The sequence below is a fragment of the Kogia breviceps genome, chromosome 16 (genome assembly GCF_026419965.1).
Source record: "Kogia breviceps isolate mKogBre1 chromosome 16, mKogBre1 haplotype 1, whole genome shotgun sequence".
NCBI classification, from domain to species: Eukaryota; Metazoa; Chordata; class Mammalia; order Artiodactyla; family Physeteridae; genus Kogia; species Kogia breviceps.
In genome coordinates, this window is record NC_081325.1 from 67,961,626 (window position 1) to 67,976,941 (window position 15,316).

The window sequence follows — 15,316 nt, forward strand, 5'->3', positions numbered from 1 at the left end:
TCAAGGTTGAGGACGCACCCTCCACTCTACCTGCATTTCTCCTCAATGCTCTGCACAGAACAAACGCTACTTGAAACACACACTCACGGATGGAAGTATGGCTATTACTGTTCTGCCATCATGTATGTATAGAGTTCACACATACGGTTTAGGGGAAGTCCAGGCAGTACACTTAGAACATGAACCATACCATCCTTTTGTTCACTCTTCAAATGAAAGCTCTTTCTTTGCTCAATTAAGACAGAAAATGGTTGAAAGCTAAACAACTGACACTTAAAGGTAGATATTCATTCTGTCCTCTGCCAGGTTTCCAGCTTCCCCGAGGAGCACCTGTGGAATGCTAACAACTTGCTAGATTCGGTGTGGGAGGGAAGGAAACTCAAAATGAGTCTGCTGAAATTACAGTTGCTAAAAATAAATGACAGAAAAAACACACCTAAAATATGCTGACCTTAGGGGCAGAGTGGGGTTGGGGGTTGGGAACTCCTCAGTAAGCCCCAATGAGGCCTGTTCTGTATCTTTCTCTAAAACTACTTATTACAAATTCTAAGGACCTCACCTATAAAACACTCAAGTCTGGCACAGTCATATGTAATCAATCCAAACTTTGCAGGTCCATCTGCGCTAGTAAAGAAATTGATTACTTTAGATGCTAGTTCAGAGAGAGGCTCCGATTCACAGCTCTCCTACACAAGTGTAGCAAAGTGTAGTTTGCTTGGCCACAGACGGGAAGGTGGACATATATACATGGCTGCCTCCATCTTCAGTATAACAGCGTGCAGATTTATCCCTCCCCATATATGGGCATCAGATGGAACAACCCTGCCAGCACCGGGACTGGAAAATGAAGGCCTCAGTTCAAGACACACTATGCCCCCAAATGCTGATCCACGGCAGATATCCTTGGGCAGGGCGCTTTCAGCAACACTGAAAGCAACATCTGGCTCTTACATGAATCCATGGTCCAGGTGCCCCTACAAGACAGTTGTGTACCTGTTCATGGCACTTTAAGACAGACTCACCAATGAGGAAGAAAGTCAAGGTCAGGATTATAAACACATTGGATTATACTGACAATCTTCAGCCTAAAAACAGAAGAACTCTGAGGGGATTTGATCATGACTCTGGAAATCACGAGTGGTACAGAAATGGTGAATATGAACTTGTTCCCTAAATCCAGAACACAGGGATCGGGGACTAGGACATGCAATTCTTAAGATGTAAATATAAGACAAACATTAAAATAAATAATTCAAACATAAAAACTCATTACTCCTAAGATATGAGGCAAAGTTAATGCACGCTTCAAAAACTGTGAGAGAAGTTCCTAGATCAAGGTGTGGTTTAGGGGAAGGGTGGCATGATTTAAGGGAAGGATGCTATCTTGGGTGACATGGAAGCAGAAGTCACAGGAGAGACCCTCTAAAAGTGAAAAATGTCAAACTCCCCAAAGTGGGGAGCAGGTGTTTTGAATCTCTTTTTATAGTAAATTATGTTGCGATTAAGCTTTCTCCTTTTGGATGCCTGTGTTTCTTTCCAAACCGGATAATTTTAAAATAAACTACCTCTAAAAACTGCCTGAATGTTGTTTTGAGCCCAAGATATAATTAACTTACTGAAAAGGTTGTGCATGGCAGCATCTGAGTGCTTTGTGTAAAGTTCCAGCACAAACTATTTCCTCGCAGCATTGGAGAATGGGGTTACAGGCTGGGAATGGCAAAACACTTGAGATCGGCTGATCCTGCCTCTAGCATGATTCTTGGCTCTGCTCAATTGTGTGACCCTAGGCAGGTCACTTCATGGGTACAGACTTCCGTCTCTACCTCTGTGAAATAAGTGAGGAGTTGGACAAGAAGTTGGCTTTCTGGTCCCTACTGACCCTAAAGTTCTATGGTTTAATTTGCCATCTTGAGAAAAGAACACACACAATTAAATTCCTTTGTTAATTTTTTAACACAGTTCTCAGATAGATAACACTGATAGTTGATTTTAAATATACTTCTCGACCAGTCCCTCCCATTAGGAAGCTTGCACAAACCTCTTAGATAGCCGCATCCACAAGAGGGCAGACAGCAGAAGCAAGAAGAACTACAATCCTGCAGCCTGTGGAACGAAAACCACATTCACAGAAAGATAAACAAAATGAAAAGGCAGAGGACTATGTCCCAGATGAAGAAACAAGATAAAACCCCAGAAAAACAACTAAATGAGGTAGAGATAGGCAACTTTCCAGAAAAAGAACTCAGAATAATGATAGTGAAGATGATCCAGGACCTCAGAAAAAGAATGGAGGCAAAGGTCGAGAAGATCCAAGAAATGTTTAACAAAGACTTGGAGAACTAAAGGACAAACACCTAGAAGAATTAAAAAACAAATAAACAGAGATGAACAATACAATAACTGAAATGAAAAATACACTAGAAGGAATCAGTAGCAGAATAACTGAGGCAGAAGAACACATAAGTGACCTGGAAGACAGAAGGGTGGAATTCACTGCCATGCAACAGAATAAATAAAAAAGAATGAAAAGAAATGAAGCCAGCCTAAGATACCTCTGGGACAACATTAAACTCAACAACATTTGCATTACAGGGGTCCCAGAAGGAGAAGAGAGAGAGAAAGGACCTGAGAAAATATCTGAAGAGATTATAGTCGAAAACTTGCCTAACATGGGAAAGGAAAAGGCCACCCAAGTCCAGGAAGCGCAGAGAGTCCCCGTCAGGATAAACCCAAGGAGAAACATGCTGAGACACACAGTAATCAAACTGACAAGAATTAAAGACAAAGAAAAATTATTAAAAGCAGCAAGGGAGGGCTTCCCTGGTGGCACAGTGGTTGAGAGTCCGCTTGCCGATGCAGGGGACACGGGTTTGTGCCCCAATCTGGGAAGATCCCACATGCGTGGAGCGGTTAGGCCCGTGAGCCATGGCCACTGAGCCTGAGCATCCAGAGCCTGTGCTCCACAACGGGAGAGGCCACAACAGTGAGACACCCACATAACGCAAAAAAAAAAAAAAAAAAAAAAAGCAGCAAGGGAAAAACAACAAATAACACACAAGTGAACTCCCATAAGGTTAACAGCTGATTTCTCAGCAGAAACTCTACAAGCCAGAAGGGAGTGGCACGATATATTTAAAGCAATGAAAAGGAAGGACCTACAACCAAGATTACTTTACCCAGCAAGGATCTAATTCAGATTTGACAGAGAAATCAAAAGCTTTATAGACAAGCAAAAGCTAAGAGAATTCAGCACCACTAAACCAGCTTTACAACAAATGCTAAAGGAACTTCTCTAGGCAGGAAACACAAGAGAAGGAAAAGACCTACAAAAACAAACCCAAAACAATTAAGAAAATGGTAATAGGAACATATTGATAATTACCTTAAATGTAAATGGATTAAATGCTCCAACCAAAGGACAAAGACTGACTGAATAGATACAAAAACAAGGCCCGTATATATGCTGTCTACCAAGAGACTCACTTCAGACCTAGGGATACATACAGACTGAAAGTGAGGGGATGGAAAAAGATATTCTATGCAAATGGAAATCAAAAGAAAGCTGGAGTAGCAATTCTTCTATCAGACAAAATAGTCTTTAAAATAAAGAATGTTATAAGAGACAAGGAAGGACACTACCTAAGGATTGAAGGATCAATCCAAGAAGAAGATATAATAATTATAAATATATATGCACCCAACATAGGCGCACTCAATACATAAGGCAAATGCTAACAGCTATAAAAGAGGAAATCGACAGTAACACAGTAAGAGTGGGGGACTTTAACACCTCACTTACACCACTGGACAGATCATCTGGACAGAAAATTAATAAAGAATACACAAGCTTTAAATGACACAATAGACCAGATAGATTTTAATTGATATTTATAGGGCATTCCATCCAAAAACAGCAGATTGCACTTTCTTCTCAAGTGCACACAGAACATTCTCCAGGATAGATCACATCTTGGGTCACAAATCAAGCCTCAGTTAATTTAAGAGAATTAAAATCATATCAAGCATCCTTTCTGGCCACAACACTATGAGATTAGAAATCAATTACAGGTGAAAAAACATAAAAAACACAAACACTTGGAGGCTAAACAATACGTTACTAAATAACCAAGAGATCACTGAGGAAATCAAAGAGGAAATCAAAAAATACCTAGAGACAAATGACAATGAAAACATGATGATTCAAAACCTATGGGATGCAGCAAAAGCAGTTGTAAGAGGGAAGTTCATAGCAATACAATCCTGCCTCAAGAAACAAGAAAAATCTCAAATAAACAATCTAACCTTACACCTAAAGGAACTAGAGAAAGAAGAACAAACAAAACCCAAAGTAGAAGGAAAGAAACCATAAAGACCAAAGCAGAAATAAATGAGAAAGAAATGAAGGAAACCATAGCAGACATCAATAAAACTAAAAGCTGGTTCTTTGAGAAGATAAATAAAATTGATAAACCATTAGCCAGACTCATCAAGAAAAAAAGGGAAAAGACTCAAATCAACAGAATTAGAAATGAAAAAGGAGAAGTAACAACTGACACTGCAGAAATACAAAGGATCATGAGAGATTACTATAAGCAACTATATGCCAATAAAATGGACAACCTGGAGAAAATGGACAAATTCTTAAAAATGTATAAGCTTCCAAGACTGAACCAGGAAGAAACAGAAAATATGAACAGACCAATCACAAGTAATGAAATTGAAACTGTGATTAAAAATCTTCCAACAAACAAAAGTCTAGGACCAGATGGCTTGACAGGTGAATTCTATCAAACATTTAGAGAGGAGCTAAACCCTATCCTCTCAAACTCTTCCAAAAAACTGCAGAGGAAGGAACACTCCCAAATTCATTCTACAAGGCCACCATCACCCTAATACCAAAACCAGACAGAGATACTACAAATAAAGAAAATTACAGACCAATATCGCTGATGAATATAGATGCAAAAATCCTCACCAAACAGAATCCAACAACACATTAAAAGGATCATACACCATGATCAAGTGGGATTTATCCCAGCGATGCAAGGATTCTTCAATATACGCAAATCAATCAATGTGATACACCATATTAACAAACTAAAGAATAAAAACCATATGATCATCTCAACAGATGCAGAAAAAGCTTTTGACAAAATTCAACACCCATTTATGATAAAAACTCTCCAGAAAGTGGGCATGGAGAGAACCTACCTAAAAGGCCATATACTACAAACCCACAGCCAACATCACTTTCAATGGGGAAAAACCAAATGCATTTCCTCTAAGATCAGCAATAAGACAAGGATGTTCATTCTCGCCACTATTATTCAACATAGTTTTGGAAGTCCTAGCCATGGCAATCAGAGAAGAAAAAGAAATAAAAGGAATTCAAATTGGAAAAGAAGTAAAACTGTCACTGTTTGCAGATGACATGATACTATACATAGAGAATCCTAAAAATGCCACCAGAAAACTACTAGAGCTAATCAATGAATTTGGTAAAGTTGCAGGATACAAAATTAATGCACAGAAATCTCTTGCATTCCTATATACTAACAACAAAAGATCAGATAGAGAAATTAAGAAAACAATCCCATTCACCATTGCAACTAAAAGAATAAAATACCTAGGAATAAACCGACCTAAGGAGGTAAAAGACCTGTACTCAGAACACTAAAAGGCACTGATGAAAGAAATCAAAGATGTCACAAACAGATGGAGAGATATACCATGCTCTTGGATTGGAAGAATCAATATTGCCCAAACCAATATACAGATTCAATGCAATCCCTATCAAATTACCAATGGCATTTTTTACAGAACTAGAACAAAAAATCTTAAAAGTTGTATGGAGACACAAAAGACCCCGAATAGCCAAAGCAATATTGAGGGAAAAAAACAGAGCTGGAGGAATCAGACTCCCAGACTTCAGACTATACTACAAAGCTACAGTAATCAAGACAATATGGTACTGGCACAAAAAGAGAAATATAGATCAATGGAACAGGATAGAAAGCCCAGAGATAAACCCATGTACCTGTGGTCAACTAATCTATGAAAAGGAGGCAAGGATATACAATGGAGAAAAGACAGTCTCTTCAATAAGTGGTGCTGGGAAAACTGGACAGCTACATGTAAAAGAATGAAATTAGAACACCCCCTAACACCATACACAAAAATAAACTGAAAATGGATTAAAGACCTGAATGTAAGACCTGACACTATAAAACTCGTAGAGGAAAACACAGGAAGAACACTCTTTGACATAAATCACAAGATCTTTTCTGACCCACCTCCTAGAGTAATGAAAACAAAAAGAAAAATAAACAAATGGGACCTAATGAAATTTAAAAGCTTTTGCAAAGCAAAGGAAACTATAAATAAGATGAAAAGACAACCCTCAGAATGGGAGAAAATATTTGCAAACGAATCAACAGACAAAGGATTAATCTTCAAAATGTATAAACAGCTCATGCAGCCCAACATTAAAAAAACAAACAACCCAATCCAAAAATGGGCAGAAGACCTAAATGGACATTTCTCCAAAGAAGACATACAGATGTCCAAGAGGCACATGAAAAGATGCTCACAATCACTAATTATTAGAGAAATGCAAATCAAAACCACAATGAGGTATCACCTCACACCGGTTAGAATGAGCATCATCAGAAAACCTACAAATAATAAATGCTGGAGAGGGTGTGGAGAAAAGGGAACACTCTTGCACTGTTGGTGGGAATGTAAATTGATACAGCCACTATAGAGAACAGTATTGAGGTTCCTTAAAAAACTAAAAATAGAATTACCATATGACCGAGCAATCCCACTACTGGGCATATACCCTGAGAAAGGCATAATTCAAAAAGACACATGCACCCCAATGTTCATTGCAGCACTCTTTACAATAGCCAGGTCATGGAAGCAACCTAAGTGCCCATCGACAAAGGAATGGATAAAGAAGATGTGGTATATATATATATACAATGGAATATTAGTCAGGTATAAAAAGGAACGAAACTGGGTCATTTATAGAGATGTGGATGGACCTAGATACTGTCATACAGAGTGAATTAAGTTTGAAAGAGAAAAACAAATATTGTATATTAACGCATATATGTGGAATCTAGAAAAATGGTACAGATGAACTGGTTTTCAAGGCAGAAATAGAGACACAGATGTAGAGAACAAACATGGACACCAAGGGGGCAATGTTGGGGGGCAGGTGGTGGTGGTGGGATGAACTGGGAGATTGGGACTGACATGTATACACTAATATGTATAAAATAGATAACTAAAGAACCTGCTATATAAAAAAATAAAATAAAATTCAAAAATAAACAAATAAATAAATATACTTCTCAGGAATGTTTCAGAAGTGTTCCTTACCCCCTTGAACATGGCTCCCATGGTCTAACTGCATGCTTTCCCATGTGAACTCCATGAGGGCACAAATCATACTACATTTAACCGTGTAACCTCTGAGCCTGTCATATAATAAGGGCTCAATGAATACTTTCTGAACACATCAGTTATTTTAAAAAATATAATCAGGTTTACTAATCTCTCTGAAGTGATCCCATTTATTTAAAGACAAAAATGATGAAAAATCCAGTAGTTCAGTTATGAACTGAATTGTGTCCCTGTTCCCAACCTCCCCCCAAAATTTGTATATTGAAGTCCTAACCCTATCTCAGAATGTAAGTGATAGGGTCTTCAAAGAGGAAATTAAGTTAAAATGAGGTCATCAAGATAAGCCTTAATCCAGCAGGATTAAGAAGTGATTAGGACACAGACATACACAGAGGGAAGACCATGTGAGGACACAGAGAGAAGGCCACCCACAAGCCAAGGAGAGAGGCCTCCTGAGAAACCAACCCTACAGACACCTTGATCTCAAGACATCTAGCCTCCAGAATCACAAGGAAATACATTTCTGTTGTTTAAGTCTCCCGGTGTATAGTACTTGTGATGGCAGCCCCAGCAGACGACGACAGGCCTAGAGCCTGTCCTGTATAGGCATTTTTAACAGAAAGGCAAAATAACACGATGTGTGTGTGTGTGTGTGTGTGTGTGTGTGTGCATGCCTGTTTAGCTGCACACTGCCAAGTAGACAATCTGCTAGATTTTTCCCTTGGCAGACTGTGCTGGCAAGATTTAGATGGTGCTCTACTCTGTGGAAGGCAGGGCCCACCTCCATGTGGCATCTCTCCGTGCACTAAAATTGGATTTAAAAGAAAAAAGAAAAGAAAGGAAACCTCCTGTTCAGGCTCCAGATCCAGCTCTGCTAGAAGAAAAGCACAGCTTTAGGTTCTGAACCACCAGCCTTGCATCTGACAAAATCCACCAGCCTTCCCCCAGGGTTCCTCTCCATCCAGATCCCTTGTCCAGGGGACCTAGATCTTGAGCCTCCCTCCCTGGGGCTCCGCCCTCCTTCCCACGTGCGCTGAGGAGGCTGCTGGGCCCCAGGACCACTGCTCCCTGCATGAGCGCCTGCTGCTCCGGGCCAGTCACCAACACCCCGCTTCGGTACAGCTATGACGGAGTACGAATCCCATCATACAGCAACTCCGGGACTCCTAGAGTCTCAGAAGCAATTCTGCGCACAGCCACCTGGGTTTATTGCGTTGGAATTCCATAAATATTTATCGACACTGAGCCTCAGCCAGCCAGCGCGGGCATCAGGCCAGAGTCTGTTCATCTAATGGCAGAGACCAGTGGGAACCAGGGGACAGCACAGGGACCCAGAGGGTCACACACACCCAGGCACCATGGGGAGGAGGCGTCAGGGGAGATGGAGTTGTCTCAGAGCCCACTAATTGGCCATAGAGGATGTGTGGTCATACCAGACTTTCCCATCTAAGTTCCTGAGAAATCTCTGCAATGTTCAAGACACTTAACAGACACTGGGTAGTTACATTTGAAATGAACGCTTAAACTGCTACTCCCTTTTCAACAGATGTGACGATTTCTAAGCTAGTCAAAGGAAAAGACGTATTTTTCTCTGGATTTAATAACACAGAGCTCCACGAGTGTGGGCTCTGGAGCCAGACTGGCAGAACGCCTGGTCCCCTCCATTCACTGCGGGGTGACCCTGGGCAGGTAACTCAAGCACAGCTTCTTCATCTATAAAACTGTAAGACTAGTTCTTCCCCCATAGGGTTGTTATAAAGCTGAAATGCCTTACTACTTGGAAAGTAGAACAGTACTGTGACCGGAACATAGAGAGCAACAATAAGTGTTAGCTAGGAACACAATGAAAGAGAATTTCCCGTAAGAACTGCCAGGCAAGCCCTGAGAGGAAGTGACATACCTTAACTTTGGAGTTCTCTATCAAATGCTGAGCCATGGATTTGATCAAAACTTCAAAGAAAAACCAGGAATACTGAAAGAAACAAAAGAATCCAGTAAGGAAAACAACAAATCAGAAGGTGAGAAATTTACTCCTTTAGGCTGACAGTGTCACCGACATGAAACAAGTGTGACCTGAAAACACAGCTGAGCCTCTTGGCGAATGGCCACCAGAGCAGAGGTGCAAGGCAGATGCACCCACTTCCACGCGCCCAACAGTAAACAGTGCCGTACACTCAGCAGACACTCAGCACGGCACAGCCAACCAGAGGTGCCAGCTAGTTCGCACTGGCCTTTCCTCTCGGCTGGGTCCCACCCGTGGACACTTGCCTTTGTAGTCTCTAACTCAGTGTCCTCCAACGGTTTGAAAATAATGACTGTGAAACTTTGAATACAGTAATACCTTGCGGCTCTGTTAGGAGCGCAGGTACCAGCAGCAAAGTTGGTAACTCTGTTACCCCTTTTAGGAGGTGGTGATTGTTGTCTCCTAAAGCACACAAAGAGGCTGAAATCGATCAGGCCATGAAGTCTGAATTTTCACTTTCAATACCACAGAGCCACACTGGTCCTCCCAGCATACCTTAAGTAGTTTGTTGCTGGTGAGGAAATCGGCGGAAGGCTTGAGAATTGTGGTCATGGATTTGGTCAGCTCTTCATGCACCGTCTTGTATTCGGAAGCAATATACGGCTCAGCCTTGTAAGCATACTTTTTGAAGAAAAGGGAAAGATATTTTAATGCACTGGTTCTCCAAGGTGGGCTGAAAGCTGGAGAGGCTCCAAAGGATGGAGATCAGGGACTGAGATACAACGGCATGGGTGGGAGAGGAAGGTGTGGAAACGGAAGGTGGGAAGGGTGGTTGTCATGTGACAGGAAGAGGGGGCCCGTGTGAATCACCTGACCCAGATGGTGGGTCCTCCAGCCCAGAACTCCACCTCCCAAGGACTTAAAGCAACGTGTCGCATGACACTCAGGAACTGATTCCCTAAAACACCCCAATTTTACTTTTTAAACTAATACATAACTATAACTCACAGAGGTGTCCAAGGTTAAATAGAACACGTGTAACTTTTTACAACAGTAAAGGCCACCATGTTCACGGAATATTGTATGTAAATGACAAACTTGTTGATGTTCACCCTAACTGCATCTCTTACTTTCCTTCATAGTCTTCTAATTTGATGGTGGCCACAGCTAACCTTCCCATCTTTAAATTTCTATGTCATTTGGGTCACATAATTCGCAAAACCCATTAAAGGACGAAATGTAGCTGCAAGAATGAAATTAAATAAATAAAGGAATGGCTGCCCCTCTTTGGACTTCCCTGCGTTCAGGTGCAGGCACCAGCTGTAGGCAGAGAAGATAAAGCAGAGGTGTTACGTTTCATCCCAAGTACATCCCCAAATGACTAGATTAAAAAAAGTAAGTCCTCAGAAGGAAAATTGGAGAGCCACAGATTTAAATGACCGGGGCAGTTTCATTTACATACCTTAACATAGGACCTCAAGTGGCTCTCCAATCCTTCCTCATGGCACTGGGCAACCACATGAATAATGACCCTACACACCACAGGAATGAATAAAGCAATGAATAGTAATGTGAAAATGGAAACATTTCATTATTATCACAGTAGTAGTAGAACCATGATGATGCTATCGGCACCACAGGAAACGAGGAAACAAGGAATCAGATGGGGTCCCCACATACGGGATCAAAAGAAATTTCTTAACTATAATGTTCAACAAATACTCGCATCCCAGATACGTATGACTGTGCTCCAGATGCGGACAGACTGAAAGGGAAGAAGAGTATCCGCCTCCCTCTGCCCCTCTCACCGTGTCACGTTGACGGCGACTTCCTCCTGGGTTGCTCGGGTGAGGACACGGAATAGCTGGTTTAGGATGGTGGGCAAGAAGGCGATCATCACGTGACCTTCCATCGCGTGCAGGCTCTACAGACGTGGAACGGCAAAGTTCGTGTTACCTTTTTAAAAGTAAACCAACCCCAAGAAGTTTCCACTTAGTCCCAAATAAGGATGGAAGAAATCCATCTTAAACAAATGGAGACAGCGGCAGGCAGACGAATGGACAAAGACGTCCACGTCCTAAACCCCAGAACCTGTGAACGTGGTACACGGCAAAGGGGACTTAAGGCTGCTGATCAGATTGGCTGGCCTTGAGCCAGGGGACTCTGCTGGATTATTCGGGCGGGCCCAATGTCATCACAAGCATCCTTACAAGCAGAAGAGGGAGGCAGGAGAGTGGGGGGGGGAGGAGAATGCTCAGAGATGCAACATTGTTGGCTTTGAGATGGAGGAAGGGGCCACAAGCCAAGGAATGAGGGCAGCCTTTAGGAGCTGGAAAAGGACAGGAAATAGATTCACCCCCAGAGTTTCCGGAACGGAACTCAGCCCTGTTAATAACACCGGGGTTTTAGCCCAGTGAGACACGTGTCAGATCTCTGACCTACAGGAAGTGTAAGAAAACAAATTTGTGCTGTTTTAAGCCCCCATTTTGTAGTAATTTGTTACAGCAGCAATAGAGAATGAATAAAAGGCTCTTATTCAAGTCACATGGCTCTTATGATGTAGCTGAAAGGGGACCTGGAGCAGTAATTTCAGAATCCCTATTCCATTTTCCTTGCTTAAATCAAACAAATTCCACGTCTCACGTTTCTTCCATTTTGTCCCCATGCTTAGAATGCCCTTTGTCAAAATGCACCCCTAGAATCACGCTCTGGGTGAAACTCCCCTAGACCAACCCTCCTGCTCTCCCTGTGCCGGGACTCCAGGAACCCCCCCAGCCTGCCCAAAGCTGGAGTTGGTTATGTGCATCATTTCTGGGTTTTTTGCCCACCTAGCCTGCATTCACCGAGTTTATGTTGTCCCCTACAATGAATAAGAAGTTACTTAACAGTGGGACTAAAGTCACTGCTTTTTATGTGCCTGTGACTGTGCTCTGCACCCAGTGAGCACTCACAGGGAGGGCCTCTAAGTGGGTGGTTTTCTATGCAGAATAATGTGTTTTAGGTCCAGCCTGAGAAAAGGATATGTGGGGCTGAAATGAAGATCACAGTGGTATTATTTCCAAGTCCACTTCTTCCCACTATCTAAAACCATACAGATGCCATCAGTGTGAGGGCATCTAGCTAAGAGCAGCCTTATAAGATTTCCAAGGGGTAAGAAGAACACTCACCACCAAATAAAAAACCCAACCTACTCTACACTCATTAAAAAGGGGTTACTCAGAAAGCTATCTGATACCTTAAGGTATTTTACAAGTTCACTCCCTAAGGCTTGGGCTCCGGATTCGGTTTTCTGACAGTACTGGAAAAAATTATGTAAGTGCTGATCCTGGGGAGATAAAAGAAGAAAAGAAAATGAAAGCTTATTAGCATATCTGCTGTGGAAACAGAAGTATTTGCTTCTTGCAGCATGTATGTTTTATTTAGACTACAAAACATCATATAAAAATGAAAGCATCAAAGAGATAAAAAATAAATTTAAAAAAAGATTTCAAAGATCCTCCAACAAAAGAGGAAAACTGTTGAGAAATGTTACTTGCACTATTCATTTATATCATTACATAAGAGCACCTTATATGCACTCTCTTTCTTCAAAAAAAGACTTATAGAGTGAAAAGATATCTATGTAATACAACAATTTGGATTTTATTTTGCCAAAAAATCATGCAAACTCATTCACAAAGCAATCACTGCTAATTTTAATGGAACAGCACTTACCTGAGTATACACTGTGGAAACCAGATGAGTTGAAACTTTCAGCAGTGGCTTGCTTCCATCTACCCATTTAATTTCTGGACCATAATGCTGAAAAAATATGGAGGGAAGAAACATCCCAACAGATTAGTGACATTAGCTTCAAACATCATCTTCAATGAAGGTACTGATGAGGTGCTGAAGGCCAGAGAGCCTCAGTAACTTGACATTTATGCCTGGCTCATAGCAGGAATGTAACCAGCACTAATTTCTGCCTACTTCCGTCTCCCAAGTACAATGCTCTTCTTACTGGATGTTCTAAGCTATCTTTTCTGTATACTTGCAGCTGTATGAACTACTGTCCATCTGAGAGGGAAAGACTCCCAATTTTACCAATGACTTAACCAAACTTGAGTTCAGGGTTCTGAAAGTCATGGCATAAGGTACCAGATAAAGTAAATAGGATAGTAAGTATTCCTGGAACAGGCAAAGGGTCCATCATCTGTTTGTGTTTAGTTTTATTTCTGAAACCTGTTTTTCTCATGTTCAGACGAGGAATAATAACTGAATGTTATATGATTTACCCTTATTTTGGAATATTTTAACTATTTGTTCATAACATGGGCCCAAATTTGGCGCTATTTAAATGCAGAGAGATATTAAAAGCCACTCACAATGAAACAGAACAGATCTTAACTAAGTATGTTATAAAACTGAAGTCTATAACATTTAAGATGGCTAAAAAGAATATAAAACCAACAAACCAATTGGAGAAATCTGAGAAAATTCAAGCTCTAATGAATCAGAAATGTATCAGAGTGCACTAGCATGTGGGTGAGAGATTTGCTTACCAGACTTACAGTAAGTTGGAAGACAATTCCTAACCATTTGCATGACTCTAAGAACCTATCTTTATTTGAGCACGGCAAGTTTTCAGAGACAAACTTCCATCTCATACAGTACCTCCAAGTTTCCATTTCCCTGCTGAAGCACTGCTAGTTCAGGACTTATAAAATGCCCAAACTGTAATTCCAGATTGTGATAACTGTTAACAGCACTGCCTTCCAATGGCCTAAGTTTACTTGAAAATGAATAACTAAAACCAAAATGTGGGACTGGCAAAAAATGCTGCATGCTTTTGTGGGTTACTGTTGTTTTAGCTGATCTTTAATGCTTTCTGAAGGAACTGCGGTCAACCAATCTTAAAGTACTGTACCCTGCCCATCCCAAGCTCCTGGTAGCCAAGGTAGCCGGATGGGAGATTGGCTGAGACAGGGACGTGCTGCTCGCTAGTCACCACCCTTCCATCTTTCAGGAGAGGAAGCCAGGAATATCCAACTGTTGAAATAAAGAACAAAAAAATCACCGTAAGTGTAGAAAAATGTATGAAGACTGCCATGTTACTAAATTGCCTGATCTTTAAGCACTGTTAATACCAATCAGAGTAAGAAACTGAAAAGACCCTGAATATAGTCTCTGCAGAACAGCGTGTATAATGTACGCTGGCCGCTTTGGGATTAGAATTCTAAAATTATCTCCTATAAAATGGACGTATGTGAGCCAGGCATGCTACCCTTACAAACGTCATCTAAAAACGCCTTCACAAAAGGATGCAAACTCAGAATCAAAACAAAATTTAAGAGCCTAACGTGTTAGTTGTGAACAATCAAAGGAATGATGAAATTCAAACCTTGTGTTTCAACAACATCCTTCTTCTTTGTGCTTCCTTTGCTTGAATTATCACAGCTGACATGGAAGAATGTGAACAGCAAGTGGTGCTTTTCATGTAGCTGGGTGGGCAATTCTATTTTAATCTGCAAGCAAGACAAAAGAACAATCTTTTTTATATTCCAAAACAACAACGTATCATCCATGTACAAACATGCATTTGCTCTCCAAACTGATTTAATGTTTGCAGTTAAAGAGAGCTGAGACTGTAACGTTGTGCTAAGGAAGAAATGGATCCTTAATACACTGTACTGGTCTAAGTGTTTGTGTCCCCCACAAATGCATATGTTGAAATCTTAGCTCCAAAGGTGATGATATTAGTAGGTGGGGCCTTTGGGGTGATTAGGGCATGAGGATGGAGCCCTCATAAATGGGATTAGTGCTACTGTAAGAGATCCTATAGAGCTCCCCGGCCCTTCCTGCCATGGGAGGACACAACTGTGAAGTCTGTGGCCTGGGAGGTGGCCCTCACCCAACCATATTGGCACCCTGATCCTAGACTTCCAGCCTCCAGAACCGTGACCA

At 41.3% G+C, this 15,316-nt stretch overlaps 1 protein-coding gene across 24 annotated transcripts in view; it reads right to left on the reverse strand.

Annotated features, from left to right (window-relative positions):
- Positions 1–15,316, reverse strand: part of DOCK9 (dedicator of cytokinesis 9) — a 276,764-nt gene that overhangs the window by 75,352 nt on the left and 186,096 nt on the right. For all 24 annotated transcript variants that reach the window (XM_067016588.1, XM_059041955.2, XM_059041954.2 and 21 more), the window contains exons 20-27: positions 14,754–14,877; positions 14,280–14,401; positions 13,088–13,174; positions 12,609–12,698; positions 11,182–11,297; positions 10,836–10,905; positions 9,929–10,054; positions 9,311–9,382 (exon numbers count right to left, since the gene is read on the reverse strand). In XM_067016588.1, the coding sequence (XP_066872689.1) occupies positions 9,311–9,382; positions 9,929–10,054; positions 10,836–10,905; positions 11,182–11,297; positions 12,609–12,698; positions 13,088–13,174; positions 14,280–14,401; positions 14,754–14,877 (807 nt within the window). The remainder of the gene's footprint in view (positions 1–9,310; positions 9,383–9,928; positions 10,055–10,835; positions 10,906–11,181; positions 11,298–12,608; positions 12,699–13,087; positions 13,175–14,279; positions 14,402–14,753; positions 14,878–15,316) is intronic.